This window comes from Muntiacus reevesi, chromosome 2 (assembly GCF_963930625.1).
Source record: "Muntiacus reevesi chromosome 2, mMunRee1.1, whole genome shotgun sequence".
NCBI lineage: Eukaryota > Metazoa > Chordata > Mammalia > Artiodactyla > Cervidae > Muntiacus > Muntiacus reevesi.
The window spans coordinates 263,714,720-263,729,949 of record NC_089250.1 but is presented as its reverse complement, the minus strand read 5'-3'; the positions used below and the strand labels follow the sequence as shown (position 1 = coordinate 263,729,949).

Below are 15,230 nucleotides of genomic sequence, written 5' to 3'. Positions count from 1 at the left end.
CAGGACAGACAGAACTTTTCACCTGTTAGGTCTCACCCAAGGTGTCCCCTTGGAAAAGACCCTGATGCTGGGAAAGATTGAGGGCGGGAGGAGGAGGGAGCGACAGGATGAAATGGTTAGATGGCATCACAGAGTCAATAGACATGAGTCTGAGCAAACTCCAGGAGGTAGTGAAGGTCAGGGAAGCCTGGTGTGCTGTAGTCCATGGTACGCAAAGAGTCGGACACGACTGAGTGACTAAACAACTACAACAACAGCAACAAGGTGTCCCCTCCTTCAGGAAGCTCTCCTTGATCCCTGATGGGTTTCCACAGTCCCTTGGGCTCCCCAGGTATAACCTTGGTCCGTTTAGGCTGTCCCTGTGTGGAATAGGCCTTTTCCTCCCTTAAACGTCTCTGGAACTAGGCATTCAATTCCTCTGGTTCCCATCGCCTCTGGTCCTGGGTGTCCTGTCCCAGGATTCCTTAAGGATCCAGTTGTCCTCCTGAAGCCCCAGAATACAAACAACCCAAACCCCAGGACTTTGGGGACCCCAGCTGTTCCTTGGCCTCTACCTCCAGGTATGAGATATCTGGATTTTTGGATTATTTCATCCCTCAGCCTGTCTGCAAACTGGGTCTCCTTACAGGGGCTAGTTTCCCAGGCAAGTGACTCATGGGGTTGACAGTTCCCTGCGTTCAGAAGAGCTCTCTTGGATTTAATCATCTGCGATTGCCATCTGGAAATTCTTAATTTTGCATTTGAATTTGCATTTTGGAAGTGAAGTCTGAAAGGACGTGAAGCTTGACCTGGGGGTATTGGGGCCTCAGCTCAAACAAAGTCCCACACCTGTCATCTCCTGGCTCCCTGGGATAGGGTCTGTCTGCCTTCCCCTCCTTGCTGTGACCTCTGCCATCTAGCAGCCCCGGCAGGGGCCTGGGAGCCCACAGGAGAGTCAGACACTTGTGCATCCTGGCATCTCAGGTGTGGCACAGCAGCGGGCAACTGGTGGAAGGGGAACCCAGCAACCAGAATGCTTTAGTTGTGGGGCAGGGTCTCTAGACACCTGTGAGGGTCTGTGCTTGTCCCATGAGTATGCCGTGCACAAGGGAACATGACATTAGACATTAGACCAAAGGAACATGACATATGGGGTTGGGAGAGATGGAGAAAGAAAGGAAAGTAGCATTTATTTAAATTTTTTTTCTTTGGCCATGCGATGCGACATGTGGGATCTTTTCCCAGATCAAGGATGGAACCCATGATACCTCCTGCAGTAGAAGCTCAGGGTCTGGACTGGACTGCCAGGGAAATCCCAGCATTTCTACTTTAATACCTTTCATTACACTCTTTCCTGCCCTTTGAACCAGGTCCCCATATTTTCATTTTGCACTGAGCCCTGCAAATTATGTAGCCAGCCCTGGCTCTGACCCCACCCTGGCTCTGACCCCACCCCTACTCTGATACATCCCAGAGGGAGTGGGTCTGAGGGAGGCTGGGAACATCACAGGGCCCAGAGCCCATCCTTTCCCAGGGGACAGGAAACCCAGAGTGCAGATGGCCCCAGGCTTGTCTGACGCCCTGGCATGACCTCCGGAGCTGGGAACCTGGTGCCTCCATACTCACCCCTCTGTTCATCTCTCGGGAACAGATTCTAATGTTTGCATTGACCCCTGTGGAGGAGAGTTGGGGAGAGTCATAGAGTAGTTATAAGTATAGACCCTGCATTTAAACCTCCCCCTGTTCTCTGGTCACAGGCCACGTTGCAGGGGGTGGGAGGGGGCAGGCTGTCAGCACCCAGGATGCGGGCAGGCCTGAGCAAGAGGAGACTCCCCACCCTGGGTCCCACTCCCTCCCAAGACGCCAGCTCTTCTGGTCTGGCCAGTTGGGGTTCCTCCCTGAAACTCTCCCACGCAGCTGGGGCCTGCAGGGCCTCCTGCTCTGGAGCATACAATAATAATTGTATTGTCACCCTGCCTCACTCCATCCCTCAGGAGATAGGGGGTTTCAGACCCACTTGGCAAAGGAGGCAGCTGAAATTCAGAGAGGGAGATGGTGTGGGGGGAGGTCACAGAGCGAGAGGATGGCAGAGGCAGGGGTAAAATTTTAGTCTGTCCAACTCCAGACTTGAAATTTTGTCCACAGCCTCGATCCACAACGAAAGACTCTCCTCTCGTTATTATAAGACACCTCAGAGGCTCAGAGAGGTGAAGACGCTTAGGTAGGATCACACAGCGAACCATAAGTGGGGCTGAGATTCCAAGGCTGGGAGACAGGGAGGTAGGGGGCAGTGCTGAATGACTTCACAGTCACTCACTTTCTCTCTCTGAGCTGTGGCATGATGCCAAGTGACCCAGCCTAGGTGACTGAGGTGCTAGTCATTGCTGGCGGTGTGTGTGTGTGTGGGGAAGTACCCCATGGGGTCCAGGGAACGGATAAAATTTTTATGAACACAGTCGCTATTTTCCTGCCTCAGGTAAATCTCATCATCTATTAGGAGAAACAAAGTAAGATTAAAGCTGTAGCTTTAAATAATAATAGAATATAAATGATATATAATACACATAGTCACTTACATTAGTTTATATATGGGGATGTTTAGTCACTTTGCGGTTTGCCCAGAGTTCTTATTTGTTTCTGTGTTCAGACGTGGGAGGCAGTGGTCCTGACTGTGTCTCACTCCATCACACTTGCAGTGCGGGCCTCATCTGTGTTGGGGCAGGAGTGGAATGGTGCACACAGGCCTCCAACTCCCAGTCGTCAGGGTTGTTGCTGTCTTTCTCACACAGAGACTGCCCTGCTCCCTCCCGTGTCTCCAGCCCTCCTTTTCTCACCCCTATTATAGTCTTTTTTACAGAGGCCACAGTGGCATTCCACTCCGCCTTTATCCCTTTTTTAACACAGTTTTTTTTTTTTTTTTTTAAGATTTTTTTGGATGTGGACCATTTAAAAGTCTTTACTAAATTTGTTACAATATTGTTTCTGTTTTCTGTTTTGGTGTTTTGGCCATGAGAAGTGTGAGATCTTAGCTCCTCAATCAGGAATCGAACCCACACTCCTTGCATAGGAAGGCAGAGTCTTAACCACTGGACTGTCAAGGAAGACCCTCCCCTTTCTTTCTGTAAGAATAGTGTACACACAGTAAAGTGCATAAATATACAACATATGGTTTGTTGATTCTTTATATAAATGTTGTTACATGTGTAACTGCCATCCAGATGAAGACAGTAGGGGCTTCTTACTATTAATCTTTTGGGCAATACCTTTCTAACATAACCCTGATTTCTATCACCACTGATTAGCTTTGCCTGTTCTAGGACTTCCATAGAAATGGAGTCACATGGTATCTTTTATTTGTTTAAGACTTCTTGAGCTCAACATAAAGTTTTTGAGATTCATGTTGCTGCCCAGGCCAGTAGTTGACCTAGTTTCATTGCTGGGTAATTCCTTGGATTTAGTGAATTCATTTCTTGAGAAGTTTTTGCATCTTATGCCAGACTGACAGATCGAAAAGCAAATCTGATTGTGGCCTACAGATGTAGACCCCTAGAAACATTCTCCAGCTTTCTCAAAGTTAATTCAGATCTCTCTGCAGGGCTTGGCATGCCTGGAAGAGTCTGACACCTGCCTGGCTCTTGTGCCTCAGTTTCCCTCTCCCTCCCCTCACCTCCTGAACTCCAGGGGCATTGCTCTCCTCTGTTTGAATGGTCCATGTTGCTTCCCACCGAGGGCTTTGCACTTGCTGCTGTCTTTGCTTTGCCACCTGCTCTGCCCCCATCCCGACCTGCTTCACTGTTTGAACCTCCAAGTCTTTAAGATTATCAGGCAACTCAGTGATTTACATCTCCAGGGATGCTTCACTGGTCAGCCCCCTAATTGTAGACGCCACACCTCCTTTTAGCTCCCTCCACTTCATTGCCTTGGCCTTGGCTTCATTGCCTCCACTTCATTGCCTTGGCTGGAAATAACAATTTGGATGATTATTTAATTCATATCTTTCTCCCCCATCAGAAAGTGACCTCTGGGAGGACCAGCACTGGTTCTGTTTAGCCTCCAGCATCACCCAATCCCAAACCTGCACTCATTCACTATTTACTGGATGCTGAGTGTTGAGTAGACCCCTTCTGTGAGCTTCAGTCCTCTCCTCTCTCCCCCGCCTCAGATCCCAAACACACAGACTTTCTCCTGGGAATTGCCAGGGAACCATGACTCCTTCCCGCTCCCTCCTTGGCAGCTGTGGGTGACGACGCGCCCAGGGGCGGGAGTCACGCCCCACAGCGGACGCTGATTTGGCCCGGTTGGGCAAGGCCAGGGTTGCCTGGGGGGAGGTTACTCATCCAGGGCTCAGGTAAGAGGACCTGGGTTGGGAGGCGGCACACCTAGGGGGGAAGCCGAGAGAGCAGGACGGAACCATGGACCCCGCCAGGAGAGCAGGTTCCTGGGCAGTGATCTGGACTCCTGGCTGGCTGCTCCTGCTGTCGCTGCTGCTTCCAGAAGGTGAGTCTGTTGCCAGAAGGGGGCGGAGGGGGCACAGTGGGAGCTCTAAGGAAGAGTCTCCCCTCCACCGCACCCCTCAATGGAGAGGGCTGCGGGAAGAATCTCCTGAGCAGAGGGAGCTGTGGGGGAAATTCTTCCACCTGAAACAGGGGGATTGTGGGAAAGATCACTTGCCTCGGTGGGGGAGGGGGTGCTCTAGGAAGGATTTGCTACCCTGGACAGAAGGGACTGTGGAAACTTTCTTCCATCCTGAGTAGACGTCGGGGGTTGGATGGAGAGGGATGTCTCACCGAATGACTTGACTGTGGGTAAAATTTTCCAGTCCTAAGTGGAGAACTGAAGGAAGGAGTCCCCCCATTTAAGTCAGGGATCCCCCACCTTGGGCATAAGGGGCTGAGAAAAAGATACTCCCACTGTAGGCATGAAAGGACACAGTGTATCTCCTGGTCTCAGATTTCCGGCTAGGTTTTCCTTATCCCCAAGGAGGGCATGAAATCCACTCCAGTATTCTTGCTTGGAGAATCCCTTGGACAGAGGAGCCTGGCGGGCTACAGTCCAAAGGGTAGCAAAGAGCTGGACACGACTGAAGCGACTTAGCACGCACGCATTTCCTTATCCCTGCCCTGGAAAATGATGTGCGGTACAGTTGCACAGGGGCGGAGGGAGTGGGAAGGACTATTTCTTCTCTGGGGAGGCGACTTCAGTTGGGGAGGCTCAGTTCTATTTGCCTCTGCACCCCCAGGAGCGAAGGCCCTGGAGTGTTACAGCTGCGTGCAGAACGCAGATGACGGGTGCTCGCCGCAGAAGATGAAGACGGTGAAGTGTGCACCAGGCGTGGAAGTCTGCACAGAGGCTGTGGGGGCCGTGGAGACCAGTGAGTGGGACCTCCTCGTCCTTGCGTACCCGCTACCAGCGCCTCCATCCGGGCCCCGCCTCCTTATTATAGTCCCGCCCCTCCTTCTAACTTTGGCCACACCCACTCGAACGCATCCCCATTCTTCCCTTTCAGTCTGCAAGGGCCTGGGCCTTTCAACACACCCACGCCTTTAGGGCTTAGAGAGGTGAGGACTGAGCGTTGCGCAGGGGTGAGGTGACCTGGGAGAATCCAGATATGGGACCTCATCTCCTTCAAGGGCACAGTCTGGCTTATTGAGATCTCGCTATCGCCTTCTGGCCCTTCCAAAATCCTCTCCACCCCGACCAAGCCTCCCCCATCCAATGGGGCCCTTGTGATGGAGACCTACCCTGGAGATACTCTCCTAGGGTCCCAAGGCTGAGGTTCCGGATCCCTCTGACCCTCCCTTGTCTGAGGTCGCAGCTCCTAGGAGGCTCCATCTGTCTCTGATCCTGTGCCTTTTTCGTCAGTTTCAGGTTCTTTCTGATGTTGCTTTCCGGGTGAGACTCCCTGTGGTCGTGCCCCTTCTTATCCCCACTCTTACCCCATCCCAGCTTTTGTGTACAGCATCTGTCAGCTTCTCTGTCCCCTCATACTCAGAGCTCTCAAGTCCGTTGTTCTTTCCCCTCGGATCTGCTCTTTCTGAATCCCCACTCCCCTGCGCTCCCGCCCTGGCCTGCCTATCTTCTGGGGCGGATCTATTTCAGGCTCCGCCCACAGGCCCCGCCCCTGACCCCGCCCCCTCCCCTCTTCGCAGTCCACGGGCAATTCTCGGTGGCAGTGCGGGGCTGCGGTTCGGGACTCCCGGGCAAGAATGACCGCGGACTGGACCTTTACGGGATTCTGGCCTTCATCCAGCTGCAGCAGTGTCCCCAGGACCGCTGTAACGCGAAACTCAACCTCACCTCCAGAGCTCTCAACCCCGCAGGTCGGTGGGGGTGGAGCCGCAGGCCCGGGGGCGGAGCCATACCTGGGCCGAACGGCTGGGGGCGGCCGCAAGCAGGAGGCGGGGAAACTCCGCAAGGACTGGGGGCGGGGTCACGCCCTGGGGGCGGGGTTAGAGGCCGAGCTGCGTGTCCGTCGAAGGGCAGAGACGTGGAGTTGAGTGACCTCGAGCAGGTCAGTGTTTCCTGAACCCCCTGGGCCGCTTCCTTCCTCCTCGCCCCCTTCGCAGGCAATGAGAGTGCCTACCAGCCCAACGGCGTCGAGTGCTACAGCTGCGTGGGGTTGAGCCGCAAGGAGTGCCAGGGCAGGGCGCCGCCCGTCGTGAGCTGCTACAACGCCAGCGACCATTTCTACAAGGGCTGTTTCGACGGCAATGTCACCTTGACAGCAGGTGAGCGGAGCTCCAAAGCACCTGGCCTGCACAGGTCGTGGTAGCCTTTTCTGAGGCCTCATGGGTGGTAGGTAATAGCACCCCTTTACCCAAAGGGTTCCTCCACCCTCAAGTGCCTTCTGGGAACCATAGGCCTAAGTTGGTGGCTTGTCCTAGAGCATCATGAGAAATGCAGTCCTATTCCCAGGATATCACGGGAATAGGAATGCTTTTATCCCAGAGTTTTGGAGGAAATATGTTTTCACAGAGGCTTGCCAGGTGCAGAATGGGAGGATGTGCAATGGGAAATGTATTTAAGTCTCCAAGCTTCTGCCCAGGCATCATGGGGGATCTAGTCCTTAAAACTCAAAGGCTAGTGTCTCCTAATACTTTGTCCCACCCCGAAGTATTAGGAGAGATGTGGTTCAGCCTCCAAGTCTCTGCCTCAGGGAATCATGTGAATTCTTCAAATCCCATCCTCTGCGAGGTGTATTATGGGAGATGAAGACCCTGATGCTGGGAAAGATTGAAGGTGGGAGAAGGGGATGACAGAGGATGAGATGGTTAGGTGGCATCACCAACTCAATGGACATGGGTTTGGTTGGACTCCGGGAGCTGGTGATGGACAGGGAAGCCTGGCATGCTGTAGTCCTTGGTGTTGCAGTCAGACACTACTGAGCTACTGAACTGAACTGAGTTCTGACTCTAAGACTGAATTTTGGCAAGGGTGGAGTCAGGGGAGGAAGAGGGAGGCAATGCTCTTCTCTTTTGTCCTGTTGAGAGGTGTTGTATCCCAGTTCAAACCTTTCTTCCAAAGCATTGTGGGACTTGTAGTTCATTCTACACATTTTTCCTCTTAAGTCCTATGGGAAATGTGGTCTACCGAATACAAAAGACAATGGGACAGTGTTTCTCAAAGTGGGACCCAAATGGAGACACCGGGATTAATGGATGTAGAGCCCTTCCGTCACCTGTTTTGGATGTTCTTGATCTCGTGTTGCCCCTAAGTTTCGTTCTGGCTGTGCCTACCCCCTCGCCCCCCACCATGGACCTACCCGTGTGTCTCTCCTGCAGCAAATGTGACCGTGTCCTTGCCTGTCCGGGGCTGCGTCCAGGACGAGTTCTGCACCCGGGATTCGGCGACAGGCCCAGGGTTCATGCTCAGCGGCTCCTGCTGCCAGGGGTCCCGCTGTAACTCGGACCTCCGCAACAAGACCTACTTCTCCCCTCAATTCCCACCTCTTGTCTTGCTGCCCCCACCTCGGTCCACCACCCTGGCCCCGACCAAATCTGTCAGTACTTCCACCTCTGCCCCATCCTCCACTGTCACCACCAAAGCTACCCCAGTCTCTACGACCACCACTGAACCCATCGCCCCAGCTCGGACCAACCAGACTTCTTCACAAGAGACGGGCCGTGAGACCTTCCGGGAAGAGGAAGATAGTGTGTCTGGAGGTGCTAGTGGCCACCAGGACCGCAGAAATATGGGGCAGTACCCCGTAAAAGACGTGCCCCATAGTAAAGGCTCTGCGGCTCCTTGGGCGGGATGGGTGACTCTTCTGTTGGCTGCGGCTGCTGGCGCCCTACTATGAGCTTCTCCACCTCTTGCCCTACTTCCTGGGCCCTGGATACCTCCCTTTCCGTTACTTCTTTTCCCACTCCCTGGACTGGGCTGGCCCAGCCCCTGTGTCTCCCCAGCTTTTGCTGCACTGGTTTGCGGCTTTGGGACACACAGTTACCATTGTATATATATATATATCCTGCCGGGATGTTCTAGCTTTTTGAGGGCAGCAGTTGTATCCCCCGCATTTTTGTCTCTCCCTGGTGTCCTGATGCTTAGGACGGTGGGACATCAGAGCCGTCCCAGGGAAGGAGGGAGAGACGGTGATAAGCTCTCTGTTCTCTGTTCCAGCCAACCTGGAATAGGAGAGGTGGGGGGGGGGTGGGTCATGGCTCTGCACGCCCCCCATGCCCATCCATCTTTGTGGGAATCATTTTTTTTGACATCTTCTCTTTTCTAGACTGTGAGCTCCTCAAGAGCAGGGCCCGTGCCTTATGTCTTGGTCTAGTTGATGTCTGGCACATAAAGGCTTCAATAAAAGTTTGATTACTTTGTATAGTGTTTTATTTGTTTTAAAATTTAAAAAAAAATTTATTTCTTCATTTGACTGTGCCCGGTCTTAGCTGTGAGGGATCTTTGAGTTTCAGCACATGGGGTCTAGTTTCCTGACCAAGGGTCAAACCTGGGCCCTCTGCCTGGAAGGAGTCTAAGCGTGCGGAGTTTTAGCCCCTGGACCACCAGGGAAGTCCTGGGTAGTGTTTTATAGGAGTTATTAGTAGTTCACTGCTGACATCAGACTCGTGGCAAGTTGAGCTAGGGTGGGAATGCCAAGACCAAGATAAGAGAAACTGAGATCCAGAGTTATAGCTCCTGGGGAAGGCGCGTTTGAACACCTTTCACCTCCTGAGTTGAGCAGTGCACATAGGCTGGCCCACCCGGTGAGAAGGAGACCGGGTGAGACCACTGAGCAGTGTGGAGGAGGGAATGGGACTGTGAGCAATGCTTGGGAGCAGAGAGGAGTTTTACCTGGGTAAAACTACCTTTTTACCATGGGTTTACCTACCTTGCTATCTGGTTTCTTAAGAATCATTGTATAACACGGGGAATATAGGCAATTTTTTAAATAACTGTAAATGGAAAATAACCTTTAAAAATTATATAGGAAAAAATAGCCTCACTTCATGATGAAAAGAAAAAAGGAATCATTCAGTGCTCGATCAGGCATCCCACCTGTCCCAAGGGCTGGCAAGTGCTGCTGTCAGCCTTTGCTTCCTGTTGGGAGCTTGGGGCCTGAGTCTCACCACCGTCTTCTCCAATCAGATGAAGGGTTGGGGGGCCAGCGAGGAAAAGCCTGGCTTGGGAAGGAGAAACCCTGGCCGGCTTCCGGACTGCTTGATGGAGGGGGACCGGATGTATGGAATAGTGAGATAGTAGTACTGGGAATTTGCTGGCAGTCCTGTGGTTAGGACTCGTGCTTTCTTTCTTTTTTTGACTGCACTGCATGACATGTGATTCTTAGTTCCCCAACTGGAGATTGAACCTGTGCCCTCTCATTGAGAGTGCAGAGTCTTAATCACTGGACCACCAGGGAAGACCTAAGGATTCTGTGCTTTCACTGCAGAGGGCCGGAGTTCAATCCCTGGTGGGGGAACTAAGATCCCAAAAGCAGTTTGGGGCGGCTAAAAAAAAAGAAGTAATATTGCTGATATTACCATTCACAATAGGGAGTATGTGAGTTAATAATAATAGTAAATAGTGATTATTGTAACAAAATAGGGAATAAGAGCCTGAGCAACAAATAATACAAGTATCAGTAATGGTAACTATAGTTACAGGAATATTGATTCTTTAAAAGAGTCTTACCAGATGCCAGTCTTGGGCTAAGGTTGTGGGCATCCATCTTCTCATTTAATTTTCCATATACTTCTTACAAGGCATGATTTGGGGAAATGCAGGCTAGGAACGGCAAAGTAATTTAAACCACAGCAAGTCATATATTTATTATGTCCCAGGTAGTGGTTTAAGGGCTGTACTTGGATTAACATATTTAATCTAACCAGCCATCCTGTGAATTAAGTATTGTTGTTCAGTTGATAAGTCATGTCCAACTCTTTGTGAACCCGTGGATTGCAGCACACCAGGCTTCCCTGTCCCTCACTGTCTCCCGGTGCTTGCTCAAACTCATGTCCATTGAGTCGGTGACACCATCTAACCATCTCGTCCTCTGTCATCCCCTTCTCCTCCTGCCTTCAATCTTCCCTAGCATCATGGCCTTTTCCAATGAGTCGGCTCTTCACATCAGGTGGACAAAGTATTGGAGCTTCAGCTTCAACATCGGTCCTTCCAATGAATATTCAGGGTTGATTTCCTTTAGGATTGACTGGTTTGATCTCCTTGCTGTCCAAGAGACTCTCAAGGGTCTTCTCCAGCAGCACAATTTGAAAGCATCAGTTCATTGGTGCTCAACCTTCTTTATGGTTCAACTCTCACATCTGTACATGACTACTGGAAAAACCATAGCTTTGACTATGTGGACCTTCGTTGGCAAAGTGATGTCTCTGCTGTTTGAATTAAATATTAATGAAGTAGTAATCATCTGCTTTTTATAAGATGAGGAAACTAGGCCCAGAGAGGTCGAGTAACTTACTTCATGTCACCCAGCTAATAAGCAATGGAGTTCAAGTTTGAACCCAGGCTGACCAGCTTTATAGAGCATGATCACAAGCGCTGTAACTTTCCCCTCAGCTTAACTAAACTTTAGATAGACTTTTCCTGCCTCTAAGCCACTTTACTCCCTCTCACCGTCATCCCTTCCAGAATCCAGACAGCCTAACCACAAATACCCCGACCTCCTGTTTCTTAGAGCATGTACTTTAGAAGACTTGTCGTCATAAATTCTTTGCCCTTTTGAGATGTATGCGTGCGTGCTAAGTCACTTCAGTCATGTCTGACTCTTTGCAACCCTATGGACTTTAGCCTGTCAGACTCCTCTGTCCAAGGGATTCTTCAGTCAAGAATACTGAAGTGGGTTGCATATAAATCTCTAAAAGCCTCTTGCCAGTTTTACAACCCAGGAACTGTCATTAGAAAGGACCTGAGCTCTATCTCTTTGAAATATAAACATCAAAGGAGACAGTACATCTGTTTCCCAGTTTCCTGACTTCAGTGGGGGCCTTTCTCCAAGTTGTGACACTGCTCCTTGTCCTGAAGATGCAAGACAGTTTCTTTTTCCCTTGGGTGAAGACAATTAGCAGAGATGATCTGCCACCCCTACTTCCCACCCCAGTTCTTAAAAACTCAACTGCCTGTGTTTCAGCCAAGTTGAGTTCAGACTGAATTCTAGCCTCTGTCTCTTAATTGGAATGCCTTTTTTTTTCCTTCTATTTTTTGACCATGCTGTGAGGCATGTGAGATCTTTGTTCCCTGACCAGGGCTTAAACTGTGTTCCTTGCAGTGGAAGCACTGTGTCTTAACCACTGGACCACCAGGGAAGTCCACCTTATTGGAACATCTTTTTTTTTTTTATTACTATTATCTAATTTTATTTATCTTTGTATTTATTTGGCTGCATTGGGTCTCTATTGCTGCATGTCAGCTTTCTCTAGTTGCGGCGAGAGGGGGCTACTCTTCAATGCAGTGCTTGGGCTTCCTGTTGCGGTGGTTTCTTTTGTTGCTGATCGTGGGCTCTAGGGCACGGAATTGATAGTTGTGGCCCCCATGCTGAGTTGCTCCAAGGATGTGGGATCTTCCCAGATCAGGGATAGAGCCCAGGTCTCCTGCATTGGCAGGCAGATTGTTTACCCCTGAGCCAAGAGGGAAGCCCTGGAACACCTTGGAATGAAGATTATTAATTTATCCTGTGTGACTTCCGCTTTGACAAGCAAGACCTGCTAACCAGCGTGTTACACTCTTTAGAGGTAACTCTGAGTCTGCATTTTGCCATCTTAGCAGTATAAACCAGAGGACTCCTGAATTTCTGAGGATGTTGAAACTGGAAATCATCCTTTTATCACCTCTCATTCTGTCAGGGGTAGGGAGGGGGCAGGAGTTTTCTAATTTTCAGAGGAAGTTCCAAATTTGGAAAGTGGGTGCTGAAGGATGATAGTTTTCAAAAAGTAAAATCAGTTCTTACACAGATCCAGGATGTCCAAGATTTTATTTAACTAATTTATGAATGAGAGGACCCTTGCATAAAATGTTACAACCAGTTCAAAGGAGAATTCCAAGAGCATATGCATATAGGTGATTGGAAATGCTAAAAGAACTGGTCAGTATCCAGAGAGAAATAATCAACTGTAATCTGCCAGGCAGGAATCTTTTGCATTGCTATCAGTTTATATCATTTTAGTATTACTATCATACTTAAAATTTTTTTTATTTGTTTTGATGTGGACCATTTTTAATGTCTTTATTGAATTTGTTACAGTATTGCTTCTGCTTTATGTTTCGGTGTTTTGACTGCAAGGCATGTGGATCTTAGTTCCCCGACCAGGGATCGACCCTGCATCCTGCTCCCCTGCTGCATTGGAAAGCAAAGTCTTAACCACTGGACTGTTAGTGGTTAGGATAACAGAAATTTATTGATTCACAGTTCGGGCCATTGCAAATGACTTTTGTCTGGTAAATAAAATAATTTCTGACAGAATGACTTCTGCCCAGTAAACAATAAAGCCCCAGAGAGTAAGGTTTTATAACCCTGTAAGACAAGAATTCATTTTCAGTCTCATTTTTTAAAGAGTTTTTTAATGTGGACCATTTTTTAAAAAGTATTTGTTCGATTTGTTTCAATATTGATTCTATTTTTTGTTTTTGTTTGTTTATTTGCCATGAGGCATGTGGTATCTTAGCTCCCCCACCAGGGATGGAACCCGAACACCTGCGCTGGAAGGCAAACAGTCTTAACCACTGGGCTGCCAGGGAAATTTCAGCATTCTTTCTTTTGTTGACTAAATATACTTCCATCTGGTCTACAGGCTTTTATTTATATATTTTTATATTTGACTCTGCTGGGTTTTCTATTTGACCGTGCTGGGCACTCGGGCACCTTTTTACAGTTGGGATTCCAGCCCTCCCTGGGCTGGCTATGCTCCCCAGGTTCCCTACAACCCGAGATCCCCACACTCCCCAGGTTTCCCCACAGGAAAGCTTTCTCTAGTTGCAGCAAGCGGGGCTACTCCTCACTGTGGTGGCTTCTCTTTGTAGCCAAGCACTGGGCTCTAGGTGTATGGGCTTAGTAGCCTCAAGGCATGTTCAGTCCCTGCTCCTCCACGGGCTTTTGAATTAACTGTATTCTTTGCATTTAAATCTCAGCTCTGTTACTACTCTATACCAATCTTCTTATCATTTGTAAAGTTAATATCTAAACTTTATGGAATTTGGGCCCTAATCAATAATAAATAAGAAGACATATCCCTATTACCCGCAGAGACTCAGATAATCCCTGAGTGGGTCTGTTATATGTGGTTCCCCTTTTATCTTATTTCTAAGTTTTAGACCACCATGGCCCAACAGAAGTATATTGCAAAACACACTTAAATTACATATGTAAATAGCAATTTTCTAGTATTCATGTTAAACACGTAAAAAGAGAAGATCCAGTTCATTTTTATATGATCTTTATAGTTAAAAAATATTTTACAGTGCATACGTATTTAATATTATCACGACAAAACAGTATCTCTTCTTATACCATATTCTGAACAGCAACAAAAAAATGAAAACCTAAATTCAGTCTTTTGAACCAAATCTAGGGCATCAAAATGCTTTTTCCTCATAGTCTTATGTGCACACTATTTAATACATAATAGAAATTCTATTATAACAAAAACAGAGTGAACATTAAGTGTATTTGTTGTGTTCTCTCTTACCTGCAGCTGGCTTCCCAGGTGGTGCTGGTGGTAAAAAGCTTGCCTGCCAACGCAGGAGACATAGAGACTCGGGTTCAGTCCTTGGGTTGAGAAAAATTTCCTGAAGAAGGGCATGGCAACCCACTCCAATATACTTGCCTGGGAAATCCCATGGACAGAGGAGCCTGGCGGGCTACAGTCCATGGAGATCTCAAAGAGTCAGACCAGGACTGAGCAACCAACACCTTAACTTTTCGTTATCATTTAAATATATAGTCAATATGAAAGCATTATTCATAAGATATTTTGGGGGAGGTTGTACTAAGTTTTCGGAGTCCCGTGTGTATTTTATGCTTATGTTACATTTCACTTTGCACTAACCACATTTTAAGTGCTCAATATCTAAAGCTTTAGAGCTTTGTATAAATGAAGATATATTGTGTATCCTTTTTGGGGTAAGGCTTCTTTCACTCACTGAAATATGGTATTGTCATGGTTTGTTTATTCATTCTTCTATTGCTGGACACCTGTTTCCAGTTTGGGGCTATTATGTATAAAGCTAGTGTGAGTGTTCTTGTATATTTGTTTTTGTGAACACAGGCTTTCATTTCTCTGGCATAAATATTGAATGGAATTGCTGTGTCAAAGGATGGGGGTATATTAAGTTTAATAAGAAACTAGCAGACCCTTTTCAAAATCGGTTATCCACCCACTGCAGTGGAAGTGTGGAGTCTTAACCATTGGACTGCCAGAAAGTGAAAGTGAAAGTCGCTTAGTTGTATCCGACTCTTTGCAACCCCATGGACTATACAGTCAGTCTATGGAATTCTCCAGGCCAGAATACAGAATACTTTCCCTTCTCCAGGGGATCTTCCCAACCTAGGGATCGAACCCAAGTCTCCCTATTGCAGGCGGATTCTTAACCTGCTGAGCCACCAGGGAAGCCCTAGTCCCTAATCATTCCAAGTAACTTTTCACTAGTGTGGTGTCTAAGAGGATGATGGGAGGAGCTTCGTGGAGCGTTGAGAAGAAATAAAATAGGAGAGCATGCAAGTATATGGGACCAGAAAAGTCTAGGCTGATTTCTAGGCAGAATTAAGGGCCCCCTCAAGGTTATATATCACAGATTTAAAGTCA

The 15,230-nt window shown here is 48.5% G+C and overlaps 1 protein-coding gene across 1 annotated transcript; it reads left to right on the top strand.

The window, feature by feature from the left end:
• Positions 1-4,342: 4,342 nt before the first annotated feature.
• On the top strand, positions 4,343-8,750 carry LYPD3 (LY6/PLAUR domain containing 3). Its single transcript, XM_065920613.1, has 5 exons — positions 4,343-4,476; positions 5,219-5,350; positions 6,129-6,299; positions 6,546-6,707; positions 7,761-8,750. Exons 1-5 carry the CDS (start codon positions 4,392-4,394, stop codon positions 8,276-8,278), a joined length of 1,068 nt encoding a protein of 355 aa, XP_065776685.1. The 5' UTR covers positions 4,343-4,391; the 3' UTR covers positions 8,279-8,750.
• The last annotated feature ends 6,480 nt before the right edge of the window (positions 8,751-15,230 follow it).